This window comes from Dendropsophus ebraccatus, chromosome 14, assembly GCF_027789765.1.
Source record: "Dendropsophus ebraccatus isolate aDenEbr1 chromosome 14, aDenEbr1.pat, whole genome shotgun sequence".
In the NCBI taxonomy this organism is placed as follows: domain Eukaryota; kingdom Metazoa; phylum Chordata; class Amphibia; order Anura; family Hylidae; genus Dendropsophus; species Dendropsophus ebraccatus.
Window position 1 is genome coordinate 56,028,903 of NC_091467.1, and position 27,797 is coordinate 56,056,699.

The 27,797-nt window shown below is 43.6% G+C and overlaps 2 protein-coding genes across 4 annotated transcripts in view; both read left to right on the forward strand.

Annotated features, from left to right (window-relative positions):
- Positions 1 to 8,108, forward strand: part of LOC138772132 (proton channel OTOP2-like) — a 28,156-nt gene extending 20,048 nt beyond the window's left edge. Inside the window, exons 4-6 of the mRNA XM_069952301.1 lie at positions 1,113 to 1,261; positions 4,142 to 5,004; positions 7,028 to 8,108. Of these exons, the coding sequence (XP_069808402.1) occupies positions 1,113 to 1,261; positions 4,142 to 5,004; positions 7,028 to 7,198 (1,183 nt within the window). The 3' untranslated portion in view covers positions 7,199 to 8,108. The remainder of the gene's footprint in view (positions 1 to 1,112; positions 1,262 to 4,141; positions 5,005 to 7,027) is intronic.
- A 9,836-nt stretch (positions 8,109 to 17,944) lies between these two features.
- Positions 17,945 to 27,727, forward strand: LOC138772645 (proton channel OTOP2-like). Of its 3 annotated transcripts, none has more exons than XM_069953178.1 (7): positions 17,945 to 18,265; positions 20,348 to 20,720; positions 21,889 to 22,025; positions 22,170 to 22,228; positions 22,310 to 22,431; positions 24,108 to 24,964; positions 27,017 to 27,727. In XM_069953178.1, the coding sequence occupies exons 2-7, from the start codon at positions 20,357 to 20,359 to the stop codon at positions 27,185 to 27,187; spliced, it is 1,710 nt and encodes a 569-aa protein (XP_069809279.1). In that variant the 5' UTR covers positions 17,945 to 18,265; positions 20,348 to 20,356; the 3' UTR covers positions 27,188 to 27,727. The 3 variants fall into 3 exon arrangements, with proteins under 3 accessions (XP_069809279.1, XP_069809278.1, XP_069809280.1); XM_069953177.1 differs by having other exon boundaries at positions 17,945 to 18,255; XM_069953179.1 differs by lacking the exon at positions 17,945 to 18,265 and adding an exon at positions 18,976 to 18,995.
- Positions 27,728 to 27,797: the final 70 nt, after the last annotated feature.

Genomic DNA, 27,797 nt, shown 5'->3' on the forward strand with positions numbered 1-27,797 from the left:
GAACCAGGCCACAGTATACCCCGGGGGATAAACTCTATATTTTGGGGGTGTAAAACAGTCTAGGCCAGACTATAGCCCTCCAAGTTATAATGTCATTGATTTTCTCAGTTTTAGCCCAGGCCACATTTACCCCAGGGGATATATTCTATACCGGGGGTGTAAAATGCCCTAGGCCAGAAAAAATCCCTCCAGGTGATAATTATCACTTCACTGGATTTCTCACTTTATCTCTAATTTGTTGAAAAGTGCGCAAATCTTTTTTCTTTTTCTTTTTTATCATACTCTGACACACAGCTGCTTCCTCTTGTTGGGAAATAAAGTACAATGCTTACATTGAACTGTCAGTAGATGGCGCTGTCCTATCACTGCATCATCTGCACAATTTTTTCTAGCAGGAGGAGGTTTTTATGGGCTGCACAAAATTTCACGGTTGTTGCGCAAAAATAATCATTAGATGCAAGTGCCTTGATACATCTTGCACAATTTATTGTACAGCTTATGCCTAAGGTTGGGTTTACACTGCATTTTTTGCAGTCAGTTTTTTTTCAACCTTTTTTGCAAACAAAAAAGCGGTCAACCACATTTTTGTGTACGCTAAAAAAAGATGCATTTTTATTTGTTTTTTTTTTTTATTGTTTTTTATTATGGAAGTTAATGAACGGAGGCATGCAAACGCTTCATCGTACTGAACTGCGGCTGTGCCCTGGGGGAGTGTGACACCTAGTGGCTGGAGTAGGGCACAGCAGTTAATTGTACTAACTATGACACCTGTGACAGACACTTTTACCTAGGTGTGTAAAGAGCAAAAAAAAAACCATAGTGGGACATTACATAACCATCTAGCATATAGGACTGACACTGTACAGGGATCAGGAAGGATTTCATTATTCAGGCCTGACCTCATCATCTGACCAATGGCTTTTTAGAGTAATAAAATATTCACTCTCTATTCAATTCTATTATGTAGGAATTTTCTCTTCTCGATACCTTCCTGGTAATGACCCTATTAATTTGGAAATACTCCTGATATTTTTCATCTTTTTTTAACCTAATGATCTATAGTAGTGTAAATTATTAACATCATGGCCGTTCTTGTGCTTTTCTCTCCGTAGGTGTTTTTTGATGGTTTTGTTGACTATTAATCTAATCATATGGGTCACCGCAGTTGCTGAAGAGTCCAGATATCATACCATCGAACTACAAAGGCTCCTAGAGTCAAATTTTTCTGAAGAAGCTAATAGCAACCTCAGTGAACACGGAGGTACACAGATCTTTAGACCCTGTTCAGACTTCGGAGTACAGTACAATTTATATGGAAATTTATAGTATCATGCATGGGAATGTTTGGAAATCTGAACACGTGGTGGATTGCTAACACCACAACCAACTAGTTTTTTACATAGGTGTATATAGCCTAACTGTATATATTGTTATATTACTTTGTATGGCGTTCAGGCAATGACAACAATCGGATTCATGCTAGCAATAAATGTTTCATATAAAGCTGGAAATGTATCTTTTCAGGTTAAAAACGTTTGTCAGGGTAGATACTCTTGTAGAGCCCACAAGGAAGATGGGAGTAGTGGTCTAAGGCCAGGTAGGAGTAATAGTACTTCTGTAAGGGCACATACTTCTGTAAGGGCACATACACACTATGGAATCCACGCGGATAACATCCCCCAGATTCTGCCGCTCACCCCTGCGTGCTCCCGCTTGACTGTCAGTTCTTTGGGCAGATGGCGGAATCTACCCTTGCATAGAATGGAGTCCATGGCACAGGCGGAGAGTCAAGTGGGGGCAAGCAGTTGAATCCGCAGAATGTTATCCGTGCGGATTTCGTAGTGTGAATGCGCCCTAATAGTCTATAGTATCACAGTAGCTAGAGGCCCTTAGCTAGACATAGAGTATCTTCCTGTGGTACTCAGCAACTTTTGTAAATGGGGGTCTGCATATGGTGGTATAGTATAGGACTTTGGAACACACTATAGCTTTGGTGTCTGGATGCAGGTGTGTCCATGATTGTATGTGCATATAACTTGGGCACAAAGGTAAAATTGATCCGGAATAGAGATGAGCGAACCGGGTTCAGGTTCGAGTTGATCCGAACCTGAACTTTCAGCATTTGATTAGCTGGGGCTGTTGAACTTGGATAAAGCTCTAAGGTTGTCTGGAAAACATGGATACAGCCAATGACTATATCCATGTTTTCCACATAGCCTTAGGGCTTTATCCAACTTCAGCAGCCACTGCCAATCAAATGCCGAAAGTTCGGATCGACTCGAGCATGCTCGAGGTTCGCTCATCTCTAATCAGGAACAATAACTTTACTTTTTGTGCTGGCCAATACAGTTAACTATTTATTTAGTATCTTCAGGAGTAATTTAGAGTCTTTAGAAACACTAAGGGTAGCTTCACACGTACCGACTCGCAGCGTTAATAACGCTGTGAGTCGGCTAGGTCCTGGCAGATCACTTTCACTACATACACACAGCAGTCTGAACGACAGCTGCGTGTATGTAATTCTGCCGGCCGCTTAACCCCTTCATCTGCCACTCGGCTCCCGCTCTGTATACATTACCTGTCCTCGCTGCACGGGGTCCCGGCGTACTGCTCTCCCGCCCGGCCAATCAGTGTGTTTCCCAGCCGCAGCCACTGATTGGCCGGGCAGGAGAGCAGCTGAAAGGGGTTAAGCGGACGGCAGAATTACATACACGCAGCTGTCGTTCAGACCGCTGTGTGTATGTAGTGAAAGTGATCTGCCAGGACCTAGCCGACTCGGAGCGTTATTAACGCTGCGAGTCAGTACGTATGAAGCTACCCTTAAGCACTTTACATGTATGTAAAAACACTGCCTGAAACCCTTTTTGTCCTCCCTTGGTTGCCAAAAGTTGCAACATCCCACAGTCATTAATGAACACAAGGGGACATGGTTTCAAGCGCATGTGTTTGTATGAATATGTTCACACAGTGTTTTTACTCTGTATTTTGGTCAGTGTTTTTCAACCAAAACCAGGAGTGGATTGAAAACACAGAAAGGCTGCCTTCACACGTACCGAATCCGCGTATATTGAAGGTCTATGGGGTCACATACCCGCAGCGGAATTTTCATTCTGTTGTGGCTATTTGACAAGGCCCCTTTAACCCCTCACATCCCGCAGCCACGGCCTGCAAGATACATTACATGGTCGGCGCAATGGCTGTGTGAGGCTCCCTCCCCATCAGCCAATCAGTGGTGCCAAGCACTGATTGGCTGATGGGGACCAATGGGAGCCTTACACAGCTGCGGCGCCGACCAGGTTATGCTGCAGCTGTGGGATGCAGGGGGTTAAAGGGGCCGGGTCACATATCCACAACAGAATGAAAATTCCGCTGCGGGTATGTGACCCCATAGACCTTCACTATACCAGGATCCGCAAACTGGCAGTGTGAAATCCCCTGCGAATTTGGTACGTGTGAAGGCACCCAAAGGCTATGTTCACACAGTGTTGAAATTTAGTGGATGGCCGCCATTTTAGGGCAAATAATAAAACAATTGCCATTATTTAGCTGTTTTAAAATAACAAATGTTATTTGCGCTTTGCCGTCCACTAAATTTCAACAGTGTGTGAACAGAGCCTTTCTGTGTTTTTTAATCCACTCCTGATTTTGGTTGAAAAACACTGAGCAAAAATACTGTGTGAGAAAATAACCTTAGAACTCACCATCCAGGTGATGTTTAATTTACTGAAAAAATCAGTTGGTGGTGTCACGATACCCTACTGCAGGATGTAAGGAGATAAATATCACGGCTTGTAAGACACATAATAGGGAAGATTTATCAAACATAGTGTACAGTGAAACTGGCTCAGTTGCCCCTAGCAACCAGATTCCACCTTTCATTCCTCACAGATTCTTTGAAAATGAAAGGTGGAATCTGATTGGTTGCTAGGGGCAACGGAGCCAGTTTTACTTTTTATACCAGTTTGATAAATCTCCCCTATGCTGCTAGCTCTGACAGGGAGGCAATTGTTCGTTTTGTTCCTTTCTTTTCCCTTCATGTAGTGGAGGTGTGAGCCAGAAACCAGTCTCTTCCTTCTATAAAAAGTTTATTCTAGTAGATAATATTCCTCCTTCAAGTGATCTCATTCATTTGCCTTTACAGGTGAATCTGAAAGCGTGCATAAATGCGGGTGCATATTACCATGCATAAACAACAACACCATATTTACCTACCTCTACCCCTTCAACATCGAGTACAATCTGTTTGCTGCGGCTATGATTTACATCATGTGGAAGAACGTAGGAAGACAAATTGATGAAGATTCCTCCCACTACCATGGGATAGGACCAGGAGTCCGTAAACATATCCCTCTCCTGGGACTTACAACTGGCGTGTCCATTTTGGTGGTTGGTCTAGTGATGTTCATCATGTATGAAGTAGGTAGGGCGGACCATCATAAGCGTTGGTTATCACTGACATCCTTCTACATTTTTCACGTGGTCAGCCTCGCGCTCATGTGTCTGGCCAATTTAGTGGGGATTATAATCTTCAGATTGGATAAGAGAAACATGGACAATCAGAAGAACCCAAGTCGGACACTGGATACAACTCTACTCATCGGAGCGGCACTAGGCCAATATGCCATCTCCTATTACTCCATTATCGCCATGGTGTCTACAAAACCCTTCAACACGTTGTGTGGACTAACACTTAGTTATTCAATGCTGATGATACTTCAGCACTCTATTCAGAATGCCTTCATCATCGAAGGGCTTCATCGTCTTCCACCCAATGTGTTATTCAGCCCTATTAGATCGAATATCTGCTCTACAGTAATGACTGAAACCATCAATCAGATTGCTGGACAAGAAGCAGAGAGAAGACAATCTCTGACAGGCACCCCAAGGAGTTCACACAGGAGGATGACAAGGCGGGAAACCCTGAGCGCTCACCTCAAAAGTCATCTCAAGAAAAGGAAAACTATGAAGGATGTGTACTTGTTTCTTTTTCTTTGTAATATAATAGTAAGTGTTTGAATTCTACCTATTGACAGTCTGGTCTTCAAGTTTTACCTTTTTGTAAGTATATAACTAGTTAAAGTGATACTATCACCCCCTTTCTGTATGAGAACTTCTCTACACAATGGTAAAGCCTACATTTTGCTGTTTTCATTCCTTACTTTATAATAGGTCTCTTGGTGCTTGGTCCAGTGAAAAATGCCCTTTATCGTTGGTGGATTGTGACACCTGGGTGGGGCTTCAGAACCACTGCACCACTTTGACCTGCCCACATCAGTGCAGTAGGCCCCTCCCTGAAGTCATCAGTGTCTAGGCCCCACCCCTCGACGGCCATTGGAATAGGAGATTACATAGGCGGGGCGAGGTGGCACCATCCACCAACCAAAAGGCATTATTCAGTGGAAAACATCATGAAAAACATCACTATGAAAGACAGTAATACAATCTTATTATGTAGGTCTGTGTGTCTAAAATATCAATAAAATTTTTTTGTTAGGCTGTGTAAAGTGCCATAGAGGAGTGGATGGGGGATTGCAGTTCTGTACCCTCCCCACCTCTCTAGCTATGACGGATAGGTGTCATTCACCTGCAGTAGCTTCACTAACTTACTATCTCAGATGGGAACAGTGTCTGCATGGGAGTTAATGTATCTAGCACATATACTTACCAATGATGATCGGTGTCTCGCGGCTTCAGTATGGTTCTACAGCACCATTCAAATGCCAAGGTTGGTGATGTCACAGCTCTTCTGACCTCTCTTCTTTTTCCAAGGCTAATGAAGGTCGGAAGTCAGGGTCTCCAATACATCTTTGAGACAGCTCTCATAGAGATGTATTAGAAACGCTGACTTCCAACCTCCCTAGCTGTGGGCCAGTCGGTGAATAGGTCACGTGGATGCCTGCACAATTTGAGCAGTCCCGTGGGACTGGACTGAAGCCACACAGCGGGACACCGATCATCATTGCAAAGTCAGTGTGCAGCGGGGGAGGCCATTAGAGATGAGCGGACCGTCGGACTTTTGGTCCGAAGGCATCGGCGCTCTCTCATCATGCCTTTGATCCCCGTCGCATACTTGCGATCCCACGAATATGCGGCCACGATATTCCAGGGAATTCAACAGGGATTCCCTGGAATATCCTGGCCGCATATTCCTGTGAACGCAAGTATGCGGCCGGGATCAAAGGCATGATGAGAGAGCGAACTGCTTTTGGACCAAAAGTCAGATCAGTTCGCTCATCTCTAGTGGCCATGCCAATGGAGCTGGTAGAGGAGATACAGCCACACCTCTGTGTCACTCTACACAGCCAAACCAAAGTATATATTGACATGTTGGACCCAACACCTACAAAAAAGTATTTTTAAACACAAACATCTACAGGTTAGAAGAATCTTACCTGCTGCAAGGTCTCTATTGTGCACGGGGCGCTGAGGATGGAGGTAATTTTCTCAACTTCATTCTTTCTTTTCAGAGCTATAAGCAGTTTAATCTTCATGCTAATTAGGCATTTTGGCGCACTTGGAGCGGAGTACCCCCCTCTCCCCACTGCACCAATCTGCCACTGGTCAGGGGGCAATCTGGGCCAGCTGGGTGGATCAGTGCACTGTGATGGTGGCTCGGCCCCCGTGGCACCAAAATAGCTGATTACCAATAGCACAGAAACCGCAAGAGATGAAGTTAAGAAATTTACCCTTAACCTCATTGCCATGTGCACTATAGGGACATATAAGGTAAGTAAGGTAAGGTAAGCAGGTAAGGTGCTTCTAACCAGCATAATTTACACAGCTCCATAATGAACCCACCTCCACCTTACAATTGGAGCAGGTCTCAGTCCTGAGACCCAGTGGGATCTAAACATTTGATATATCTGGACAACATCTTAAAGGTTTTTGCAAATGACAGTAAGACTTTAATGGTCTAGTTACTTCCTTTAATTCATTCTTTATACTGACCCGTACTGGAATTTGATACTGCAGCTACTGCCCTTCTCCTGTTCCTCTCCACTAACTCTTGTTTCTTGTCCCCTCACAGTTCTGGATTCTTCCTGCCTTCGGAGCTCGAATAAGATTTGACAGTGGTCTAGAAGTTCACTTTTATGGCTTTACAATATGGGCCATAATTACCAATATTTGTCTTCCTTTTGGGATCTTTTATCGTATGCATGCAGCTGCCACCTTGTTGGAACTTTACAGCATGTCATAACGGACCGGAGAATCTCCTGGCCAAATAAATGGTGCTTATTTAGTATCAACATGACCGGCTATAAGCAGACTGAAATTAAACAATGACCATGTACAGACTACGATATTTACTTGAACATACTGGGATTATGATACAAAGTATGGAGGAGACCACCTGGTCCATAATGGAAGGTTACAAGTGTTGGTGGGGATAACCTGAATTCACCATAAAGGAAACCCGACTGGAGAATATTTCAGAGGATTTTAACAAATTTTAATGTTTAACAATAACTTTGCTGGCTGACTTTATGCAAATCAGACTACAAAAAGGCAGAAGAAATGCAAGACTTAGAACTGGCAGAGGGCCGAAAGAGATCAATGTAGATCCATGTTGTAGCCTTCTAACTTTCACCATTTTGGAGGTGGAAAAAGGAAGCTGAAACATGCAGGGGGGGGGGGGGGGGAGTGGAGAAACATGATTGGATTTAATAAAAAAAAAATTTTTCAAAATGTCCACCAGACTCTGACCCTGGTTTTCCAGAAACATTGACTTGTGTGGCTGCGCCTGGTACTCCAGCTCAGCTCCATACCGATTTCACATCTCTCCAGTGTTTTATATTTGTATTTTTGTTACTAGTGCCTGTATTTTGTAGAGAAAAAAAATGAGATATTCCATGTATCCAATGTCCTTCTGGCACGATTATTAATTCCACTTGTAAAGTGTTCACTCTAACAATTCCAATAATTTTATATCAGGGAACTGTTCATCTAACAGACGACTTTTTCTAGTACCTCCACTTTCAGATATTTTCTTCAAGAAACTCTGTCAGTAGGTTTATGGTGTCCTATCTCAGGGTAGCATCTTCTCTGACACCGGCCGTTCTATGACCCGACCCCGGTCACAGAACGGCCGGTGTCATACGTTGGGTGAACATGGCCTAAAAGCGTATAGAATAATATTTACTCGTTCTAAATCACTACTCTATGCTGGTCTCCCCACCAGACCAGCCAGCACAACCCTTTCTCCTAAATGGAGGGAGGATCTTCAGTTGTCCCTCTCTGAAGCGCAATGCACAAGGATCTTAAAGGAGACCTGTCACCCCCCGTGCCAGGGTGACAGGCTCCCGACCCCCAGCTAGATCCCCTTATAGTTACCTCATGACGCTGAGTCCTGCTGCCGGAGCCGGTCCCGGGACGGAGATATCCCGGTCAGAAGCCGGCGCGCGCGCTGTGGAGATGGGTCCGGCGTCCATAGAGAATGAATGGAGCCGGCTTCTGACCGGGATATCTCCGTCCCGGGACCGGCTCAGGCAGCGGGACTCGGCGACATGAGGTAACTAAAAGGGGATCTAGCTGGGGGTCGGGAGCCTGTCACCCCGGCGTGGGGGGTGACAGGTCCTCTTTAAACTTTGTGCACAAGAGCACTGTGAGTTATCGTTTCCAAGAAGCGGGTTACAAGATATTGCTGGTAAAAATACATGTGAGCCGTCCTTCTGTGACCTCATTTGCTGGAGTTGTGGTGCTTCGGAGGGGTCGTTTCTTCAGATATTCTGGTCATGCCCCACTTTACGGTCATTATGGGATGATGTACAGAGAGTCGTTCGTCAGGTTACGGGTCTCAAGATGACAAGTACGCTGGCCTTGTTCCTACACCATCACTGTGGGATCCCTACCAAAAAGTACAAACTTTCTCTGTTACCATTTCTGGTCATGGTCGTGTATCCCTCTATATTGGAAGCAACCCAAGACACCTATTTCTCTCTGGATTGCTAGGGTTAATGACCTTATAAGGATGGAAGATTTGGCCTCTTTCTTGCACAATACCAACATTCGATTGTTTTCAAACCTAGTAGGCATGGTCTGAAATTCAATAGATTATCGTAAGGAGGATTATCGTGACCTCCTCAGGTCTTCTGGCAGATTATGGGATCTCCCTCCGTAACAGTTGGGCTACGAGGTACCAAATCAGAGAGCAGGGGGAACTCCAGGAAACTAAGCCAAGGTTCAGATACACACAAATATAAGGTAACAGGGAGTAGCTAGCATAGGTACTGCAGAGAAGGCTTTATAGAAGGCACTGGACATGGTGGTGGTAGTGGTATATAGGGGATGAAGTTTCCACCCCAGGATCGAGTTGGGGCAGGAACTCCAGCCCCTCCTTCTGGACCAGAGCTGACTGGCAGCGGTGTCTGAGGGGAAACAGCTGAGCTCCGCGGACTCAACACTGGTTACTAAGGACGCCATTGGAGAGTCCTCCAGCCAGCAGGGCTGGAAGCTTAGGACACTTACAGCGCGTCCTTGCAGTTAGCGGTGCGCTCCGCTGCTGCTGCATCCTCTTGTCAGTAGCCAGGAGTGCTGGCAGTATGTCTCTTACCTTCATCCTTGGTGCAGTTCCCATGCAGTTGTAATGTGGTGCTCTACCGGTGTGGGGAACGACCGGTCACTTGCCAGATGGTGAAGTGTGACTCGACTACAGTAGTGGTTGGTCCGGGAATAGCTTAGCCAGGTGTTGGAGTTCCCTTGGGCGCTTATCACAGTGGTCCGGAGTGGAGTTGTTACCCAATCGGACCATTGGTACCGCCTCCCACAGAAAGGGGAGATGACCCAAGAAAGGTGCAATGGCTGTGTAGGTGCTTAGAGAATAACCAGAGTCCAGTTAAAATAAGGAACTTTTTTACTTTCACAGATACTTGATACAGTGATATACAGCGGACTTCTGTCTTGACAATACACTTAAGACTTTATTGACAGGATCTGTGCTGAGAGCTTGTAAAGTAGTGCGTGCTATGCTGAGAGGTAGAAGAGGTTCAGAGAAGTAGAGAGGAGGATGTCGAGAGAGTCCCAATCCAATGTAGTACTGTGCTCTGCCGGAACTTCAGAAGTAAAATAAGTAGAATACTCCCCTTACACATCATATTTTCTGTACTGATCAACCCCCCCCCCCCCCTTCCTCGCCTACTTCCGCTCCCCCCCCCCCCCCCCCAACAGGTACGACTTTTCAATACCCTCTGGCATATGGACTATACGCCGAGAAATGGAATATGTGCCTCAAGCCATTGTATATACTGTGTATCAGTCTTACATGATTTTGATTTAATTGTACCTCCAGTTCCTGTTGAACCCAACCCCCCCCCCTCCATTGCACTTGTATACTGTTTGTTGTTTACTATGCATAAGAAAAACAATTAAACATGCTTAAACATAAATAGATAAATAGAATACTTGTGCCCGTCCTTTGACTCCTTGGTTTTTGCACCACCTATTGTGATGACCCATCCTAGAGGTTGACACAAGCCCCAGACCTTGTTACCTGGGTTGCGCAGAGTGGTCAGAGTTTTCTGATTACACTGCGCTGAGAGATAGAGTACGTAGGCTTCTAGCAACTTTGCTCTATCCGGATCAGTTCCTCTTTCTTCAGGATACTGTCCTGCACCTTTAGACTTGTTCCTGACTTTGTCCTCTCTGTGAGCATTTAGCACTGCTTAGTGTATAGAAGTGCTGCTTTCAAGAAAGGGTGTCTGTTCCCATGTGTGTCTGCTTACTACACTGGACTTGTCCTCTAACAGGGGACCTGGCATGCGTCCTTCCTCTACAGAAACTAGAGTAAGACTTCCTAAAGGTGTGGTTACACTTCCTCTCCCTATGTGACAACTTCCTACAGCATATGTAATATGTGCTGTGAGTGGGTGAGAAGATAGGTAGATAAGAGAAAGAGCTTTCATTGGTGCACAAATCACCAAAAACAATAACCCTTTAGTTACCTACAGCTGTGCAATACTTAAGCATACAATATACATACTAGCGACATCTAGTGGTAAAACTTAGGTACTACTTCATCACCACTACTACTTTGAAGTACAGGCTTTTGTGAGGGGCTGTAAAGACAACACCCGTGGTGGGACACCACAGTAATGTAATTCTGTGTCTGGTAAGGACGTTTAGAGCACTGCCCTGTTCCCATCGCACTGCACTGATAATCATTAGAAGGGACTGGCCAGCCAGGGGGCTGATCGGCGCTCTGAGTGGCTGGGCAGTGCTCCAAACGGCCCTACCGGACAAAGGATTAGATTAAAACTGCACAGGAAAGGCGCAGGTGAAGAGGGTAAGAGACATACCTTCATCCTCAGCCCCCTGTTGACAAATCTAACCTGCTGATAGTTCCCCTTTAAATTTGGAAAAAGTGAATGGGATGTGGCAGGGAGCCCTGCCTCCTTCTTGGGGTTGATCTGTAACTCACCAGGACAGGCGTCTCAGCTATTTTGGTTGATTATTTAGTGCTATTGTGCAGGGCCATTTGCCCTCAGTTGGTTATTTTCAAATTTACCCTGTCTTTTGCTCTTTGTATCTGCTGTTCCAAAAGCGGTTCCCTTCTTTTGCCACATTGTACTATTCCACAAACCTTTTAAATAAAGAATTTTATTTTAAAAAAATAATAATATTAAAGGCCTCTTTGCCTGTCAATCATCCCTGTCGAGCATGCTGACAGGCAGAGAGCTATGACTGGTCACAACCCAGACACTGTACAGATGACTAGTTCACGGCTCTCCCCCTGCACCGCGTCGTAATAAAGAATGTTGTGCCGCGATGTAAAGCTACCAAGGAAGTAGCCTGAGATATAGTAAGAGATCTGCTTAAATTGTGCTGATTGGTTCCCCTTTAAAGTGAGGAAAACTGTTAGGAAACACTCTTTCCTGTACATTTACCGAAGAGAAACCAAAAGGGGAAAAAAAAACTCCTATACCCCTTTAAAGCGACTCTGTACCCACAATCTGACCCCCAAACCTCTTGTACCTTTGGATAGCTGCTTTTAATCCATGATCTGTCCTGCGGTCCGTTTGGCAGGTGATACAGTTATTGTGCTAAAAAACAACTTTTAAACTTGCAGCCCCGTGCCCTACAGGAGTATGTGTGCACTAAATTTGCACCGCCCCTCCGTCCCTTCTCCCCACCCTCTTCATCATTAGGAATGCCACTGGAACATTTTCTTCATGCTGAACATTTGCACAGGTGTCTTAACGATCGAGCCCATGTGCCGGGCTGACACAGCTGAGGAATAGGAGACAATCTGCCTGGAGCATTCCTAATGATGAGGAGGGTGGGAAAGAGGGACGGAGAGGTTGTGCTAGCCTAATGCATACACAATCTAGGTCACTCCTGTAGGGCACGGGGCTGCCAGTTTAAAAGTATTTTTTTAGCACAATAACTGCATCACCTGCCTTATATTTCTGGCATATTCAAAGAGCCTGTTCTGCATTCAGTAGCGGCATACTGTGTGGCTCTGCTAACTGGGAGTGGTGGCCAGGGATCCTGCATAAGCCGTGCTGTTGTGCCTCAGCAGTGCCCACACTCTCATATGAGCATGAGGCGGTGTGGGTCCTGGGGGGGTTGGCTCCAATTAGGTTTGCCTCAGGCGACAGAAACTTGGAATTAAACTGTAAAATACTGTATGCCAAATGTTGCTTTTACTTTATTTGATTTTGTTTGTTTTTCTAGTCCTAAAAAAGGACTTTTGTATAGTTGTGGATATAATTGACAATTACTAGCTATATACCAGTATACTATTCCTTACAATGTTGGTAAATTGTATGGAATTAGCTTTTTTTTTTAATTACATCCTCAGATTAGTAATCCTAAAAAGGACTCTGGTATAGTTGTGGCTATAACTGACTTTTAATAGCTATATACCAGTATACTAGCACAATTAGATTATGGAGGGCCCTCCGCAGTCTCTGTCCATCCCTGCCTGCATCTCTCTATAAATAAAAGGAGGTAATAAACACTTAGGAAATCTATGTATGTATTTATTTTATACCATAGTGGCAAGAACAATGCATTTGTATGTATCATTTTTCATCCAGCAAGTTCTATTAGTGCTGTAGAAAACTCCTATGCTTCACAGTATTAGTTCATACCCTGTAGTTCTGCTACGTGACCACTTGGTGTCTCCTTTCACTGTTTACAATACCAATTACGAAGCCAAGAGCAACGAGGCAAAGAAATTTTTTTGAAAAACAGGTCAAAGATTTTAATGCTGCCCATTTTATCCAGACCCCACAAATTATGTGGGTGTCCTGTCCCTGTTCCTTCTCACGACCGGAAGGGATCTGAACACTCAGACCCAAATTGATCAAAGCTGTTGATATGTCTTTCTGACATGTGAAAAGTTTTTAAAATTTTAAAGGGGTATTCCGGCGAAAATAATTTTCTCTCAACTGGTTTCAGAATGTTGGCGTCCTCCATCCGCTTGCTATGCCGTGCCGTATGAGACATGATAAAGAATTTTTTCCTGCATACCTGGTGAGTGCATTTAAATTTTATATGGTTATATGGATTTGTAATTTTACTTCCATTTAAAAATCTCCAGTCTTCCAGTACTTATCAGCTGACGTATGCCCTGCAAAAGTGGTGTATTCTTTCCAGTCTGAGACACTGCTGCCACCTCTGTCCATGAGGGGAACTGTCCAGAGCAGGAGAGGTTTTCTGTGGGGATTTGCTGCTGCTCTGGACAGTTCCTGACATGGACAGAGGTGGCAGCAGAGAGCACTGTGTCAGACTGGAAAGAATACACCATTTCCTGCAGGACATACAGCAGCTGAAAATAATGGAAGACTTTCACCAGAGTACCCCTTTAAAGATGTACTTCTGCAAAAAGCTATTTGCCAGTAATTGAAACAAATTACAAAGTTATATAACTTTGTAATATCCTTCAATCACCTATCTGCCCCTCTTTCCTATCTTTTACCCACTTAATCCCCCACCAGGAAGGGAAGTAAACTTATAACTGTTGTCCCCAGGAAGCCATTTTGTGACAATGACATCATCAAGAGGGAGGCGGGTCTAAGCCCTGTTGGCCAGCCTCCCTTTGTCAGATGACTCAGGTTGCTCAGCTCTGATTGGCTGAACAATATGTAACATGTAACAATATGTAATATGTAACAGTCAGACATCGCAGGAGACAAAGTGCATCATGGGGAACCCCAAACCAGGAAGTAAAGAAAAAATGAAGCCACCAACTGGAGGTTCAGGGACCTGCAAACAGCAGGAAATTCAAATGGAGACAGACTTAGGAGGGATGGTAAGTGTAAAAACTACGATTGATCGATCTTTTTTTTTTTTTTATCAGCGCCGGAGTACCCCTTTAAGGATATCACATACATGAGTAGACAGACTGTACCATATATAGATATATTTTCCAGAACATTGCCGCCAGCACTGTCTATCTCCTATATTCCTGTCCTGCCGTCATCCTTATCCTGCTGTGCTAATTCATGTGTGATTCCTCGTAAACAATTTAATGGAAGACACAATAATAAAATAGGAAGCTCTCCGGCCTTCTCAGAAGCCTTGATAGCAGAGCCAGCTGTTTTCTTCCTTCCCATGTGCTGTTATCTGTATGCGCAGCACAAGCATGGATAGCAGCATAGTGGAGAATGCACAGGGAAGCACATTAGTGAGCGCATAGTCTTCTCTTCACATCAATATGTTAATATTAGTCACTATGCTATAAAGCAATAAATAGCTACCTTATCAATATTGTTTACAGGACTGGCTGTAGCTGGGGTAAATGAGCCAATGAGGAGATATTGCTATCTGAAAGCTAAACGCAGTAAGAGCAGCCCAGCCTCCGACACTAGAGAGTCCCATAATGGGGTGCTGCTCAACACTCCACATTGCCCCATACACAGCAGGCATTGGATGTCTTAAAGTGTCATTGTAGTTTCAAAAAAGACATGTTAAAGGTTTTGATTGGTCAGGGTCCCAGTGTTTAGACCTTGACTGATCGTAACAATAGTGTGTACCATCCCACCACAGTAAGGTGGCCTCATGCCCGGGATGGACCCTACACTGTACTTTGGCCTCTTCATGGCATATAATAAGCCTATGCTCTGGGCATACAGGATCCATCTAAGGGTGCGTTCACACATACAGGATCCGCATCAGATCCACAGCAGATTTGATGCTGTGTTCAGTTATTTAGATGAAATCTGCTGTGGATCTGCTTAATCTTACCTTAATACTGGCAAAAATAACCACCTGGGTGGGATAGGTGGAGTGCACAACCAAGTAGAGGCAGCCACTCCCCCATCTGGAACACAGGAAAAAAACTAATTTGGTCAGCTCTCCTAGAACACCATTCACACCAGGCAGGAGCACGTTGTTATGGCTGAAATTGCAGACACACAAAAATACAAAAAATGCAACAGCTCACTGCCAATGGCAAGAAACAGACCTCAATACAGATATGAAAATCGATAAAAGCAGCCCCCCCCCCCCCAAAAAAAAAAAAAAAAAAAAAAATCTTTTGAAACAACAGTGACACTTTTAGGGCCCTACTCCACGGAAGGATAATCGGCCGAATCGGCCGATTATCGCTTCGTGGACTAGAGACAACGATCATCCAATGATCGTTGTCATCAGCTGATCGTTGATATAGGTCCGGACCTATATTTGTCGGGCGCCCACCGCGTACCGCTACGTGGAATTAGCGGTGTGTGGCCGGCGATTGACGATATACATTACCTATTCATGGTGCAGGGCTCCTCTTCTCCTGCTTCTTCCCAGGTCCCATGCGCTCCTCCAGCGTCAGGGCGACCTGTATCAGCTGACAGGCCGCTCAGCCAATCACAGGCCGCGGCGGTCCCGGCAAATGATTGGCTGAGCGGCTTGTCAGCTGACACAGGCCGCCCTGAAGCTGGAGGAGCGCGCGGGACCCGGGAGAAGCAGGAGAAGAGGAGCCCTGCACCATGAATAGGTATGTATACCAGTTAAGCAAGAGCTGCAAGGACATTGGTAACGATGTCCTTGCAGCCCTTGTTTAACGATAATCGGGGCCGTGAAATAGGCCCAGTAAACGAGCGCCGATCTAGCAGATCAGCACTCGTTTATCGGGCTCCATCGACCCGTGGAATACCACCCTTACTCTCCCCACTAGAAAAAAATGGGTTATGGAGACCAACAAGCACTTTCAGTTTATTGTGTCAAGCTTTGTTCACACATTGCAGTTTCTTTGCAGTACTATTACAGTACTGCGTAATGACAGTAAAAACGTCCCCCGAGAGTATTGCAATGAAACGGTAACATGTGTGAACATAGCCTTAGGTGCCTATACGATAGATTCTCTGACAGTTATCTCTTCTTGCCTCTCCTCTCCTGTATAATGGTTTCTTGTCATTCCCAGGAAAAAAGTCCATCATGCCTAACCCTTCTCTCCACCAATGTCATCTGTCATTGGTAAGTCAGGAGTCTCCCATATACCTTAAAGTGTCACTGTCGTTTGTAAAAACCTTTGACATAGAGACATACCAAAATGAGAAGAAGGTCCAACAGCACCTTGGAGATACTCCTAGTTATGGCCAACAAGCATCCAAGATAGAAGCAAGCGTGTTTATTTACACATCAAGGTACAAAAAGCTGCGACATTTCAACCTCTTGGTCTTTATCAAGCAAGACTAACAGGTCGGAACATGTCAAAAGTTTTGGCTTGTCCAGGTCTGAGTGTTCACACCCGTACCGATCGGGAGAACAAACTGCAGTGCAGTCCTCTCCTCGCTCTTACATAGTTATAGTTTGTACGGTTGGAAAAAAAGACACTTGTCCATTAAGTTCAACCAAGGAGGGGATGGATGATAGGTAGATTGTATACATATGCATTTATGTGTAAGAAAAAGTCAGGCTTCATAGAGCTCTATTATTATTATTTTTCTAACACACAGTGGGAATGGACCATGCATACTGGACCTCTCCCCCTCGTTCTCCCGACCATAAGAAGGAAAGGAAGATGCAGTGGCTGGTGAGTGTGAGTGACAGTAGTGGATTATAATAGGTCCAATTCGGGCAGTAGCCTGGGGCCCTGAGCTCCTGGGGGGCCCATGGCCACCCAAAAAGACTTATACTTTCAGTGGTGTATTGTCTCCTGGCTATAGTTCTGTCATGATTTGCAAAAAATCATTACTTTTTTACCACAATTTTGCACAAATCAGAGCAACTTGACATTATCTATCCTGTACTATTGACACCACGCTAATGCTGCCATAGTTACAGTGGGTTGGGGGGACCCAGGCTTGGTGAACAGCCCGGGGCCTATGGTAAAGTAAATCCCCCCCTGGTGAGTGAAAGCACCATGTTTGTTGAGCTTCTATGGAACCAAAAGTGTCTGTGTCAGTCAATCAGTGTCAGTAATGTGTGTTTGTGTATGTTAGTGATGTCTCAAGTGATTGTGCATAGTGTGTGGATGATGGGTGCATATTAGATGGATAAGGGGCCTGTTGAGACTCTGTCACCCGAGGGCCCGCAAAAGCCTGGAGCCGGCCCTATTTGTAACCTCTATACATATATCCTTATACTCTATTTTCTTGGATGTTGCAATTTGTTGGGATTTCAGCATTGCACAATTTTGCTCTTTTTTGGATTATTTATTTAATGTGAACTATGCACTTGTTACATTGACTAAACTATTTCTTTAATTTTGGCAGGGTTATATCGGGTGAGTATCGGGTTGAGGTCCTTGGTGGTGGCAGCATGTTGTAACTAGCCACCCTTTCGCTTTCCTTACATTCAATGCTGTGGGATATGTAAAGTGTCCTACCCTGTCCCTAGTATAATAGGGGCTCTAAATCCCAAGTCACGTGGGATAAGAATGAAAAGTTTATAATGTCTTATTATCACAGTGTGTAAATCAGTCCTAGGAACAGTATAATCTGGAAAAAGAGGAAGCTTATCCCAGATCAAGGGACCCAACATGAGTATAAATAGTGACTCTAGCCCAAAGTCATCAGTAGGTTCCTTAAATCCTAAGGTAGATGTATACACATTGAACTAAGGGGGTTCTCACAGATAAATCAAAATCAAAAATCTCCCAAAAAATTGATCAAGACCAGAAAGCAAATACTAAAAAAAGACGGCAAATAACATAAACTGAAGCTCCGAAGAACTACTGCCTGAAATATTCCCATACCAAATAACCTGGACCAAGATCCTCAACACCATCAACTATCTTGGAGGAGGACCACTAGGATTGCAGAATCAATTCCTGCTCTAGACTTTGACATCAAGTTGTTACTTACATTGTAAGGAAGACAGGTAAGAAAAGGTAAAGACATAGAATAATTATTAGATTACATTTTTCTCATTAACTATTAATCTTCACAACCAGTTTAATTTGATTAAGGGGGTTCACCCTAAAATGCCTTGGAGTGTGTTTGTAACCTGTACCATGCTTTAAAAGTTGGGTCCTTCCCAGAGGGATATCGGGCTTGTCCTGTTTTAAGACTTAAATGAGTCTCCACGGGTTGTTTCTGCATATTCATATATCCTAGAGGGCAATGCACCTAGGATTTCACTGTATTGAGCGCTTTAGCTGGCGGCCCGCAGTGTCTACTTTGGCTGGTGTCCCTGAGATCAGTAATCAGTTTCCCGTATGACTCTACTAGGCATTGCTCCCACCTAGCCAGAATCCTGCTCCACACTGATGGGGGGAAACACCCTGAAACAGCTGTCTGTGGATGGTTACCTGGCCTTGGTTTTTCTCTTGTCATTACCCTGACTTATAGGGCCACTTAATGTGGTGCTTTTGGTGGTTTCCCTACAGGAGCCTCCCCTTGGCTGGGTCCTTCCCGGAGGGATATCTGGCTAGTCCTGTGTTTTGAGACTCTTAAATGAGGCTCCACTGGCTCTTTTTTGCATATTCATATAACCCAGGGAGCAATGCAACTAGGATTTCACTGTATTGAGCGCTTTAGCCGGAAGCCCACAGTGTTTTCTTTGGTTGGTCTCTCTGAGATCAGTGATCTGTTTCCCATATTACATTGTAAGGAAGACAGGTAAGAAAAGTTTTATTGTAGAGACAGAATAATTATTGGATGACACTTTCTTATTAATCATCAATCTTCAGTTTTATTTGATTAAAGGGGTAGTGCGGCGCTAAACAATTATTCACAAAATAACACACATTACAAAGTTATACAACCTAAGGCTGGGTTCACACTATGTATATTTCAGGCAGTATTTGGTCCTCATGTCAGGTCCTCATAGCAACCAAAACCAGGAGTGGATTGAAAACACAGAAAGGATCTGTTCACACAATGTTGAAATTGAGTGGATGGCCGCCATATAACAGTAAATAACGGCCATTATTTCAATACCACAGCCGTTGTTTTAAAATAACAGCAAATATTTGCCATTAAATGATGGCCATCCACTCAATTACAACATTATGTGAACAGAGCCTTTCTGTGTTTTCAATCCACTCCTGGTTTTGGTTGCTATACAGCCTCACAAATACAGCCTCAAATATACATAGTGTGAACCCAGCCTTGTAATGTATGTTATGTATATGAATGGCCCCCTTCCCCGTGCCCCCCCCCCCCACGCTAGACTCGGAAGTGTTGGTGCATTATACTCACCGCATTTCGTGTCGACCCCCGTCCGCCATCTTGGGACAATGACGTAGTCTCTATCCGAACCGCTCCGTCCGTCTCTCATGCCGGCCCCCCTCTGCCACGTCATCAGCAGCTCAGCCACGATTGGCTGAGCACAGTTATTACGCGGCAGAGGGGGGCCGGCATCAGGGACGGATGGAGTGGTTCGGATGGAGACTACGTCATTGTCCCAAGATGGCGGACGGGGGTCGACACAAGATGTTGTATAACTTTGTAATGTGTGTTATTTTGTGAATAATTGTTTAGCGCCGCACTACCCCTTTAAGGAGGTTCAACCTAAAATGCGTCGGAGTGTGTTTAAATTGTACCATGTTTTAAATGTTGGAATAAAAGTTCATATCTTTAAATTTTTTAGCACTATAGTTGCACACTGTAAGGTTAACATATAGAAACTATAAGAATTTGGTGACAGGAAAATTCAGCAAAAGTATACAGAGATGACAGTGCCTGGTGGCCTCCTGTGGTCTGACCCTGTGAAGAAAAACCTCCAGGATTGTGCAATCTATTCGATGACACATAGACTGCAAATGGATCACCAAACCTAATAATCTATATCTTATCCCAACAAAGACACAAAGAACTCTCACTTTCCCTAGGAGTTTCAGTCCTCTCCCGCTGAAACTTATTTCTGTATATTCACGTTTTACCATGAACATGCTGTTCATTCAAAGTGTATGCATCACTACTGAAAAATCTGAAGAAAAAAATAATAAATTAGTAAAATTATTTTCCAGGACTTAATTATGGGGGACATAGGTGTTACCACCATTTCTCCGATGACCATGTCTTCCACGGAAACTGACTCCAAGTTTGAGAAGATCAGTATTGGCCAGCACTCCTTGGCTGTTGGTGAACCCCCCACGTTGTTGAAGAAAGGAGGTCGCTTGATCTCTGGGCTTCTGGGGTTAAATGTGCTGCTGTTGGCCGCTGTACTTGTTTGCAGCGGGGCTTTCAGTGATGTCGCGGTGGTTGAACGGGAGGTACTTTCTCTGCTTTGCATCCTCATGGGCCTCAGTGGCTGCTGGATGATCGTCTACCTGTTCTGGACATCGAAAAAGGACCACAGAAACCTAAAGGACTCCCATGCCGGACCCATCTGGCTGAAAGGTAAGGAGAATTGTCTCAAATGTTAAGATCTGTCATTACTTAGACCATGATGCAAAGCGTAGACCATGAAGAGCATAGAATATGGGCAGATTATATTTATATCTATGAACTCCAGGAATGGTTAATGTAACATTTATTAGGGAACCTTCATCAAACTTGTAAGGATTTATAGAGCTGACAAATCTTTGTACCATAGTATATAAAGCTTAACCTTTATTGTAACACATTGATATTCCTTAAAAGGCAGGACTCTAGATAAGGAAGGTGTGGGGTTACTGTAAGTGGCTATTGTGACTAATGATATAACGGTTGTGCTTCTGAACTAATGGATATCATTGGTGCCATGATTACTGTTGATATTTTTAAGGCATCCCAATCTTAGTCCCCTGATGAACCCGACACTTCCTGGGGGAAACATGTTGGGATTTAATTACTGGGTTTATCTTTTCTTTGGGTACTTTAGAGTGATATTTAAAATGAGTCTTTGGTCCCCTGCTTTGATTGGGTGGTATCAGACAGACCACTGCTTTTAAAGCAGAGTGGTCGGTAACCTAGGTCATCAAGGTGTCAAAAATGGAAGGGAAAGAGCAGTCATTTGACGAGAAGGAAACACATTTTTTAAATGAATCGTTTTGCAAATATATTTAACTTGACAAATCCTTAATATTAATTTTGATCAATTATAAATTATATCACAATGTTATCATTCAACCCCAGGTCTATGACGGGAATGTGAAGCTCTATACCAAAAATGGAGCTCCACTATGAAGATATGTTATGAGAGCGTCAAAAATAAAATCTTAGATCTAAAAAAGTAAAATGTTAAAAGGTTAAAAGTGAATTTATATCTGTTTAGATGATTGGCATTGAGAGTAGGCTAAAATATCATCATACAATTACAATGTACATTAAACCTTCTTATTGCTTTGGAAAATAGTTCCTTGGAGGGATGGTCCTCTCAGAGTAGAAAACTTATTTCAATAGATGGCTCTTCCCAAAGATATGTATGTGGTGAGGTTTTTATGTTAAAAAAAAATTAATTTACGAAATTGAAAATATGAAAATTGAAAATATGAATTTACATTTATTTTGGACTGTCTATATTATTCAATGACTTAGGCATTACTGGCTTTCATCTTACCCGTTCTATTTTTTTTTCATGATTTAGTTGGTCTAGCAGTTTTTGGAGTTTGCTCATTGGTTCTTGATGTGCTGAAGATTGGGAAATCGGTTAGTCTGGCTCACTGTGAATCTCCTATCAAAATCGTCCATCCGGTCTTCCAGGGCCTGTTTGTGGTGTTGCAGGTAACATTTGGGAAACAGCATCTAATAACCCTCTTGCATTGTTGTTCGGAGACCTACAGTGCTGATAGATTGTATAGTATCCCAGCATTTTATGATTGTAATTCCATGATTGTATGATTGTAATTCCATGATTTTCCCACACAGACGTACTTCCTCTGGGTGTCCTGCAAGGACTGTGTTCATCGTCACATGAACTTTACTAGGTAAGAACTAATAATCCCCAGGTTAGGTGCAAATGGCTTTAGTTTTGCCTCAGTACTCATAGTCATATGCCTGTATTACAGTTGCGGCCTCATGTTGACCCTTAGCACTAATCTAGCCATCTGGATGGCTGCTGTCACAGATGAATCTCTCCACCAGACCCCTAGTGCTAACCACTCATCTGGGGGTCACAAGATTGCCAGAGGTAAGGCATCAAAGTCGTAATACATATACATGGCAAACTGACTGGTTTTATACAGACCCACATAGAATTTTAAGTGTATTACCATTTCCATGCAAATCCAACAGGTGCCATATTCCAGGAATAAGATTTTGCATTCCTATGAAACTATTGGTTGTCTCACAGAATAAGTAGAAAATGGAGGGATTCCCACAACGCCACTGGCACCTTCCCGCAAAAGATCCAGTCAATGTTCCTTTACGGACTTCTTTATTCCTCACTAAACATCAGATGTACATAAAAACATTGTGTTTCAAGGTTGAATAAACCAGACGAAGAGGCTTGTTCTGCCTTGAAACGCTTAATCTTTATGTACACCTGAAGTTTTATTTAAAAAAGAAAAAGAAAAACATAAACCAATATTGAGTGGACCCTTTTGTTGGAAGGTGCAATAACTGGATGGGAATCCTTTCTTTCTAATCCTGATAGGTGGTCCATAAACAGTCCCAGAATGTATATGTATGCATATTACTCCTGGTAATATTATGCCATCCCATAAAGCCAATGCTGTACATTTCTGGTCCCATTTCTTTTGCTACTGTTAAGAAACTGACCCGGACTCCTCTGCCCAAGGAACTGCATTGTTAGCAAATAAAGGTATAGACAAATATGCAAAAATACTTCAAAAACACCATCATGTGTTCATCAATGTCAGTGAGCTACTACCGGGAAGGAACAACCATGCCAAGGGGAGTCTTCAGTCAAGTAATCCACCTTCCAACAAGCTACAGTCAAGGCTTACAGGACTTAGGAAATACTCAAGCAAAGTATCCATCCAAAGACAGCTGTTTCAGGGAATTAGCCCCTCATCAGTGTGGAGGAGGATTCCCACTAATGACAGCAAAACCTAGTATTCCTTTGAATGCACTTACTAGGCTTTGCTTCCACTTGCCAGAATCCTGCTTCATGCTGATAAGGGGCTAATACCCTGACACAGCTGTCTGTGGATGGATACTTTGCCGGGGTATTTCCCAAGTCATGTCATCCTTGATTGTGGCTCGTTAGAAGGTGGTTCCCTTGACTGGAGACTCTCCTAGGTTTGGTTGTTCCTTCCCGGACTGCAACAGAACAAATAAAAGAAACGTTCTTTGTGGAAACATGTTAAGGCTGTCTAGTGGCCAAGGTGTATCCAGAAGCCAAAGTGTCTGTACGATAAACAATAGGATAACAACTATCATAAAATAACACAATAGCACCAAAAAAAACAATTGCACCCATCAACAGTAATTGTTTTTCAAGTATAATCTAAGCAACAAAAAGTTTGTTGGGAGAACAGCGAAGTCCCCCCACACTGGTTGTATGATGACCATGCTGCTCCCCCAACCAAGAAATTCTTATTGTATGAATTATAAAGTTACTATTGGTCGGTGCCATTGGTTTTATTGCTACTATGGCGGATTTTCTATATGGACTGTCTTTTTAAACACTAGTCACACATACTCGATCTGAATCAGCCAGGACATAATGGAGTATAATAACTTCTCTTAGCGGTATGAATAATCTTTAGCATATTTTCAGCCAACCCTTCATCCTTACATGCTGATGTGGGCTCCATGTCAGATACATGCATGCCACTAAATGTAATTTTATCCTTCTTAAAAGAAGGTTTTAATCAAAGGCAAAAATCTCTTTTGTTTCAGCTGGTGGAGGAGCCGATGGCTGTTCTTGTAACACTCTAGTGTGTGAGACCTTCGAGACAGGATACTATTACCTGTACCCCTTTAATATTGAATATAGCCTATTTGCTTCGGCCCTGTCCTACGTGATGTGGAAGAATGTTGGCCGCGCAATGAGTCATCATCCCCATCACACACATCACTCGCTCCGTCCACACAAACTTTTTATAGGACTTACCTTTGGAGTCGTGGTCCTTGTGGTCGGCCTAGGGGTCTTCATTGTCTATGAGATTGAAGAGTCAACAGAGTCGTCTAAAACAGAAGCACTTGAAATGTTTTACATCTTCAACATCGTAGCTCTCAGCCTGATGAGTATCGGCTCACTTGCTGGTTCCATCATCTTCAGATACGACAAGAGGGATGCAGACAGTGACAAGAACCCTACCAGGAGCCTTGATGTTGCTTTGCTGATAACCGCTGCCCTAGGCAAGTACTGTATCTCCTATTTCTCCATAATAGCCATTATAGCTACCTCTCCTGGGCATCTCATTAATGTACTCAATTTGGTGTACTCACTAATGATGATTGTGCAGCATACCCTGCAGAACATATTCATCATAGAAGGACTGCACAGAGAACCATTCGCTGGTGGACACTCGGACCACCACACTTCTGTAGCCTATATCGATAAACACGAGGTTTACATCAATCCAGCAGCTATAAGTCCTCAGGGCAGTCTCTCGGAGGCCGAGCATGGACGTGAATTGGATTCAAACAGCAATAGGATTGTTGCACACCCGATCGCAAGGAATACAAGAGCAGACTGGAGAAGGAAGGCCCTGAGGGAAATCTCTTTATTCCTGCTTGCTTCCAACATCATTGTAAGTTAAGTCTACAATGGCAGTGTCGAGAAATATGTTTTAATGTGCTGTTTTTTTTTCCATTTCACCTAAAGACTAATTATGTGAGTTGCCAATGATAAGGTCCGTACACCTAGCTTACTAAGAATAGCCCCCATGATGTGGGTCTTCATACGTACATGGGTAGAGAGGTAAAAGAGGGGCAGTTGCAGACACTGACCACGACAGATAGATAGATGACTAGTAGAGGTGAGCACAACTCGAGTCCAGTCCTTCAGCATTTGAATAATGGTGGCTGAAAAAGTTGGATTCAGCCCTAGGGAGTCATTGAAAACATGGATACAGCCATGTTTTCCAGGAAGCCCTAGGGATGCATCCAAATTCTTCTGCCAGATACCAGTAATCAAATGCAGAAACTTCCGGGTTCAACTGGACCCAAGCATGCTTGAGTTATTCGCACCAGCAGCCTTTTCTCTCCCATTCGCTGCACCCGGACCCAGAAGTGAGGACCGCGGCCGAAGTAGCGGGGGCGTGGCTGGTTGGGAATTTGAAAGGCGATTGTCACAAGTGGGATGGTAAGTATATTTGTATATTTTCAGTGTATGTCTATGTTTTTTTTTTTGTTTTTTTTTTTTTGGGGGGGGGCACTGCACTACCCCGTTAAAGGAATTGTCTGGTTTAGTACATCCATATTCAACTTCCCTCATGGGGTATTCTGAGGTGAGTCCTTCAAGTTGAACCTCCATCATTTAGGAGGACACCTTGTGATCAGCTGATCCTCTAATAAGCAGTGTATTCTGAGAATTCTTGGTACTAAAGCCGTCAGTTCCAACCAATGGATGAATTATCAGACCTGCCTTTTTTTCATACTTTTACACGGACGATTATTGGCAACAAGCCAATTCGATGTTGTAAGAGTGTCAAAGACCGGCCATGGAGCAAGCCCACTCAACGGCTAATGGGATGTTTTGTGTGGCTGTAAAATTTATCGTTATCAGCCGCACGTCTCTCTGTGTAAAAAAGGAGACATGCAACTGATAACAATGAATGTCAATGGCCACACGAACAGAACAGCGATTGTTTGTACAGCCCGGCTGCCCCGTGTAAAGACACTGTGAATATGCTGATTGGTGCTCATTTGCAGCCATAAATGGCTTCACATAAGGGGGGAACTTTTTCAGATTCGTCCCCTTCTCCCTGGTGTACGCCCGCCATATGTTCGGCTAGCCTAATCGACGGGTGGGGGCGTGGCAAGGCGAGGGGGCATGGCCTCCTCCAGCACCTGATTTATTGATTGGAAGCGTAAAGCATGATACAAATCTACACCTGCTGGAAGATTTGTTGAGCTGGGCATAGGGCCGGCCGGGTTTATTAAAAGAAAATCCAACCAGGGAAAAGGGTGGGACCTAATTTAATACCAGCATACTCGTCCACCAGTCTTAGTAAATGACACTCAAATCAATTACTGACGCTTTTAGTGGCAAGTTAACTTTAGATGATATGTGTAATGGGAGAAAGACCTCCATTTCATGGCTATAGAAATTTTTACCACAAAAAAAAAACAAAGGTCATGCTCTAAATATAATATACTCAGAAATATCCAGACTAGGATAAATCTATACTAAAAACAGTTAAAGGAGTATTTCATGTTAAACTACTTATCCGCCTATCCACAGGACCCAGAGTCTTGTTTTAGAATGGAGTGGGGACCTCTCTGGACGGCCAATCATTTTAGTGCCAAAAGATGGCCGTCTATTGGTAACGACGGGCACAAATAATGATCATGAACATTTATTTGCGACTGTCATTACCAATAGACATCCATCATTTGGCGCAAAAATGATGGCCGTCCAGAAAAGGGCGGGAACATTGTGGCAACATAGCCTGGAGTTGCTGAAGATAGATCATCGTTATTTCCAGCAACTCCATAGACAATGAATGGAGTGGAAATGTGTGGATAGGGGATAAGCATTTTAACCTGGAATACCCCGTTAAATGCAATAGTAAAATGTATTAAACCTCTAAATTTAGTATTTTTATTGTATCTAATGACATTTTGTACCATTTTCCTAGTTTTGGATCATGCCTGCCTTTGGTGCACGTCCACAGTTTGAAAATGACCATGAGCTGCATTTCTATGGAGAACCCATGTGGATCGCTATAGTAAACATCGGCCTCCCGTTTGGGATCTTCTACAGGATGCATTCGGTCGCCAGCCTCCTGGAGGTCTATGTCATTTCCTAGCATGACTGGTGTCTGTGCAGAACAACAACACGCTAAAAGGAAAAATCTGAGGAATGCCTTAAAGAACATTCTATTCTTTCCATAGCTTGTTTTATGCTCGCGAGAGTTGCACTACCAAGAATGCCTATTCCATTACCACAGGCTAAAAGCTCCCCTTGCTATGTATGTATTACAATACACATGTATTTTCTATGAAGATATGAAGCTTTGAATGTAATCATATTATCTGAGGTTATTTGAGGTTGTGCAAGAGGGGTATAAATGTCCTTTATCCTGAGGTCCAAAGCTCTTTCTAAAATGGCCGACTCAGCAGATGCGGACTGATATGACTCAGGGCGATGCAGTCTCAGCCGCCACAAGGTAGCATTGCTACCTCTATGTGCATGGGCATTAGACAAAGTTACATGGCATAACAGGATATCTGCCAGGTCTATTCCAATGTATCAGGAACATTACCTAGGGGGGTTTACTGTATTGTGACATGTGAAAATCACTTTAAATTATATAATAATACCAATAAAGGTAAATGAGAAATTAAAATCATTATGTCTTGTAATATAATGTGATGTCCTAACGTGATTAATAATGGAGACTTTTAGTGGTTTATGGA

What these genes read in the sequence shown, in the direction of transcription:
- LOC138772645 (XM_069953178.1), top strand. Translation starts at nt 20,357, where the DNA reads ATGGGGGACATAGGTGTTACCACCATTTCTCCGATGACCATGTCTTCC. An exon ending in CGGACCCATCTGGCTGAAAG is followed by an intron (nt 20,721 to 21,888) that starts GTAAGGAGAATT and finishes TTCATGATTTAG; the next exon opens with TTGGTCTAGCAGTTTTTGGA. An exon ending in TGCTTGCTTCCAACATCATT is followed by an intron (nt 24,965 to 27,016) that starts GTAAGTTAAGTC and finishes CCATTTTCCTAG; the next exon opens with TTTTGGATCATGCCTGCCTT.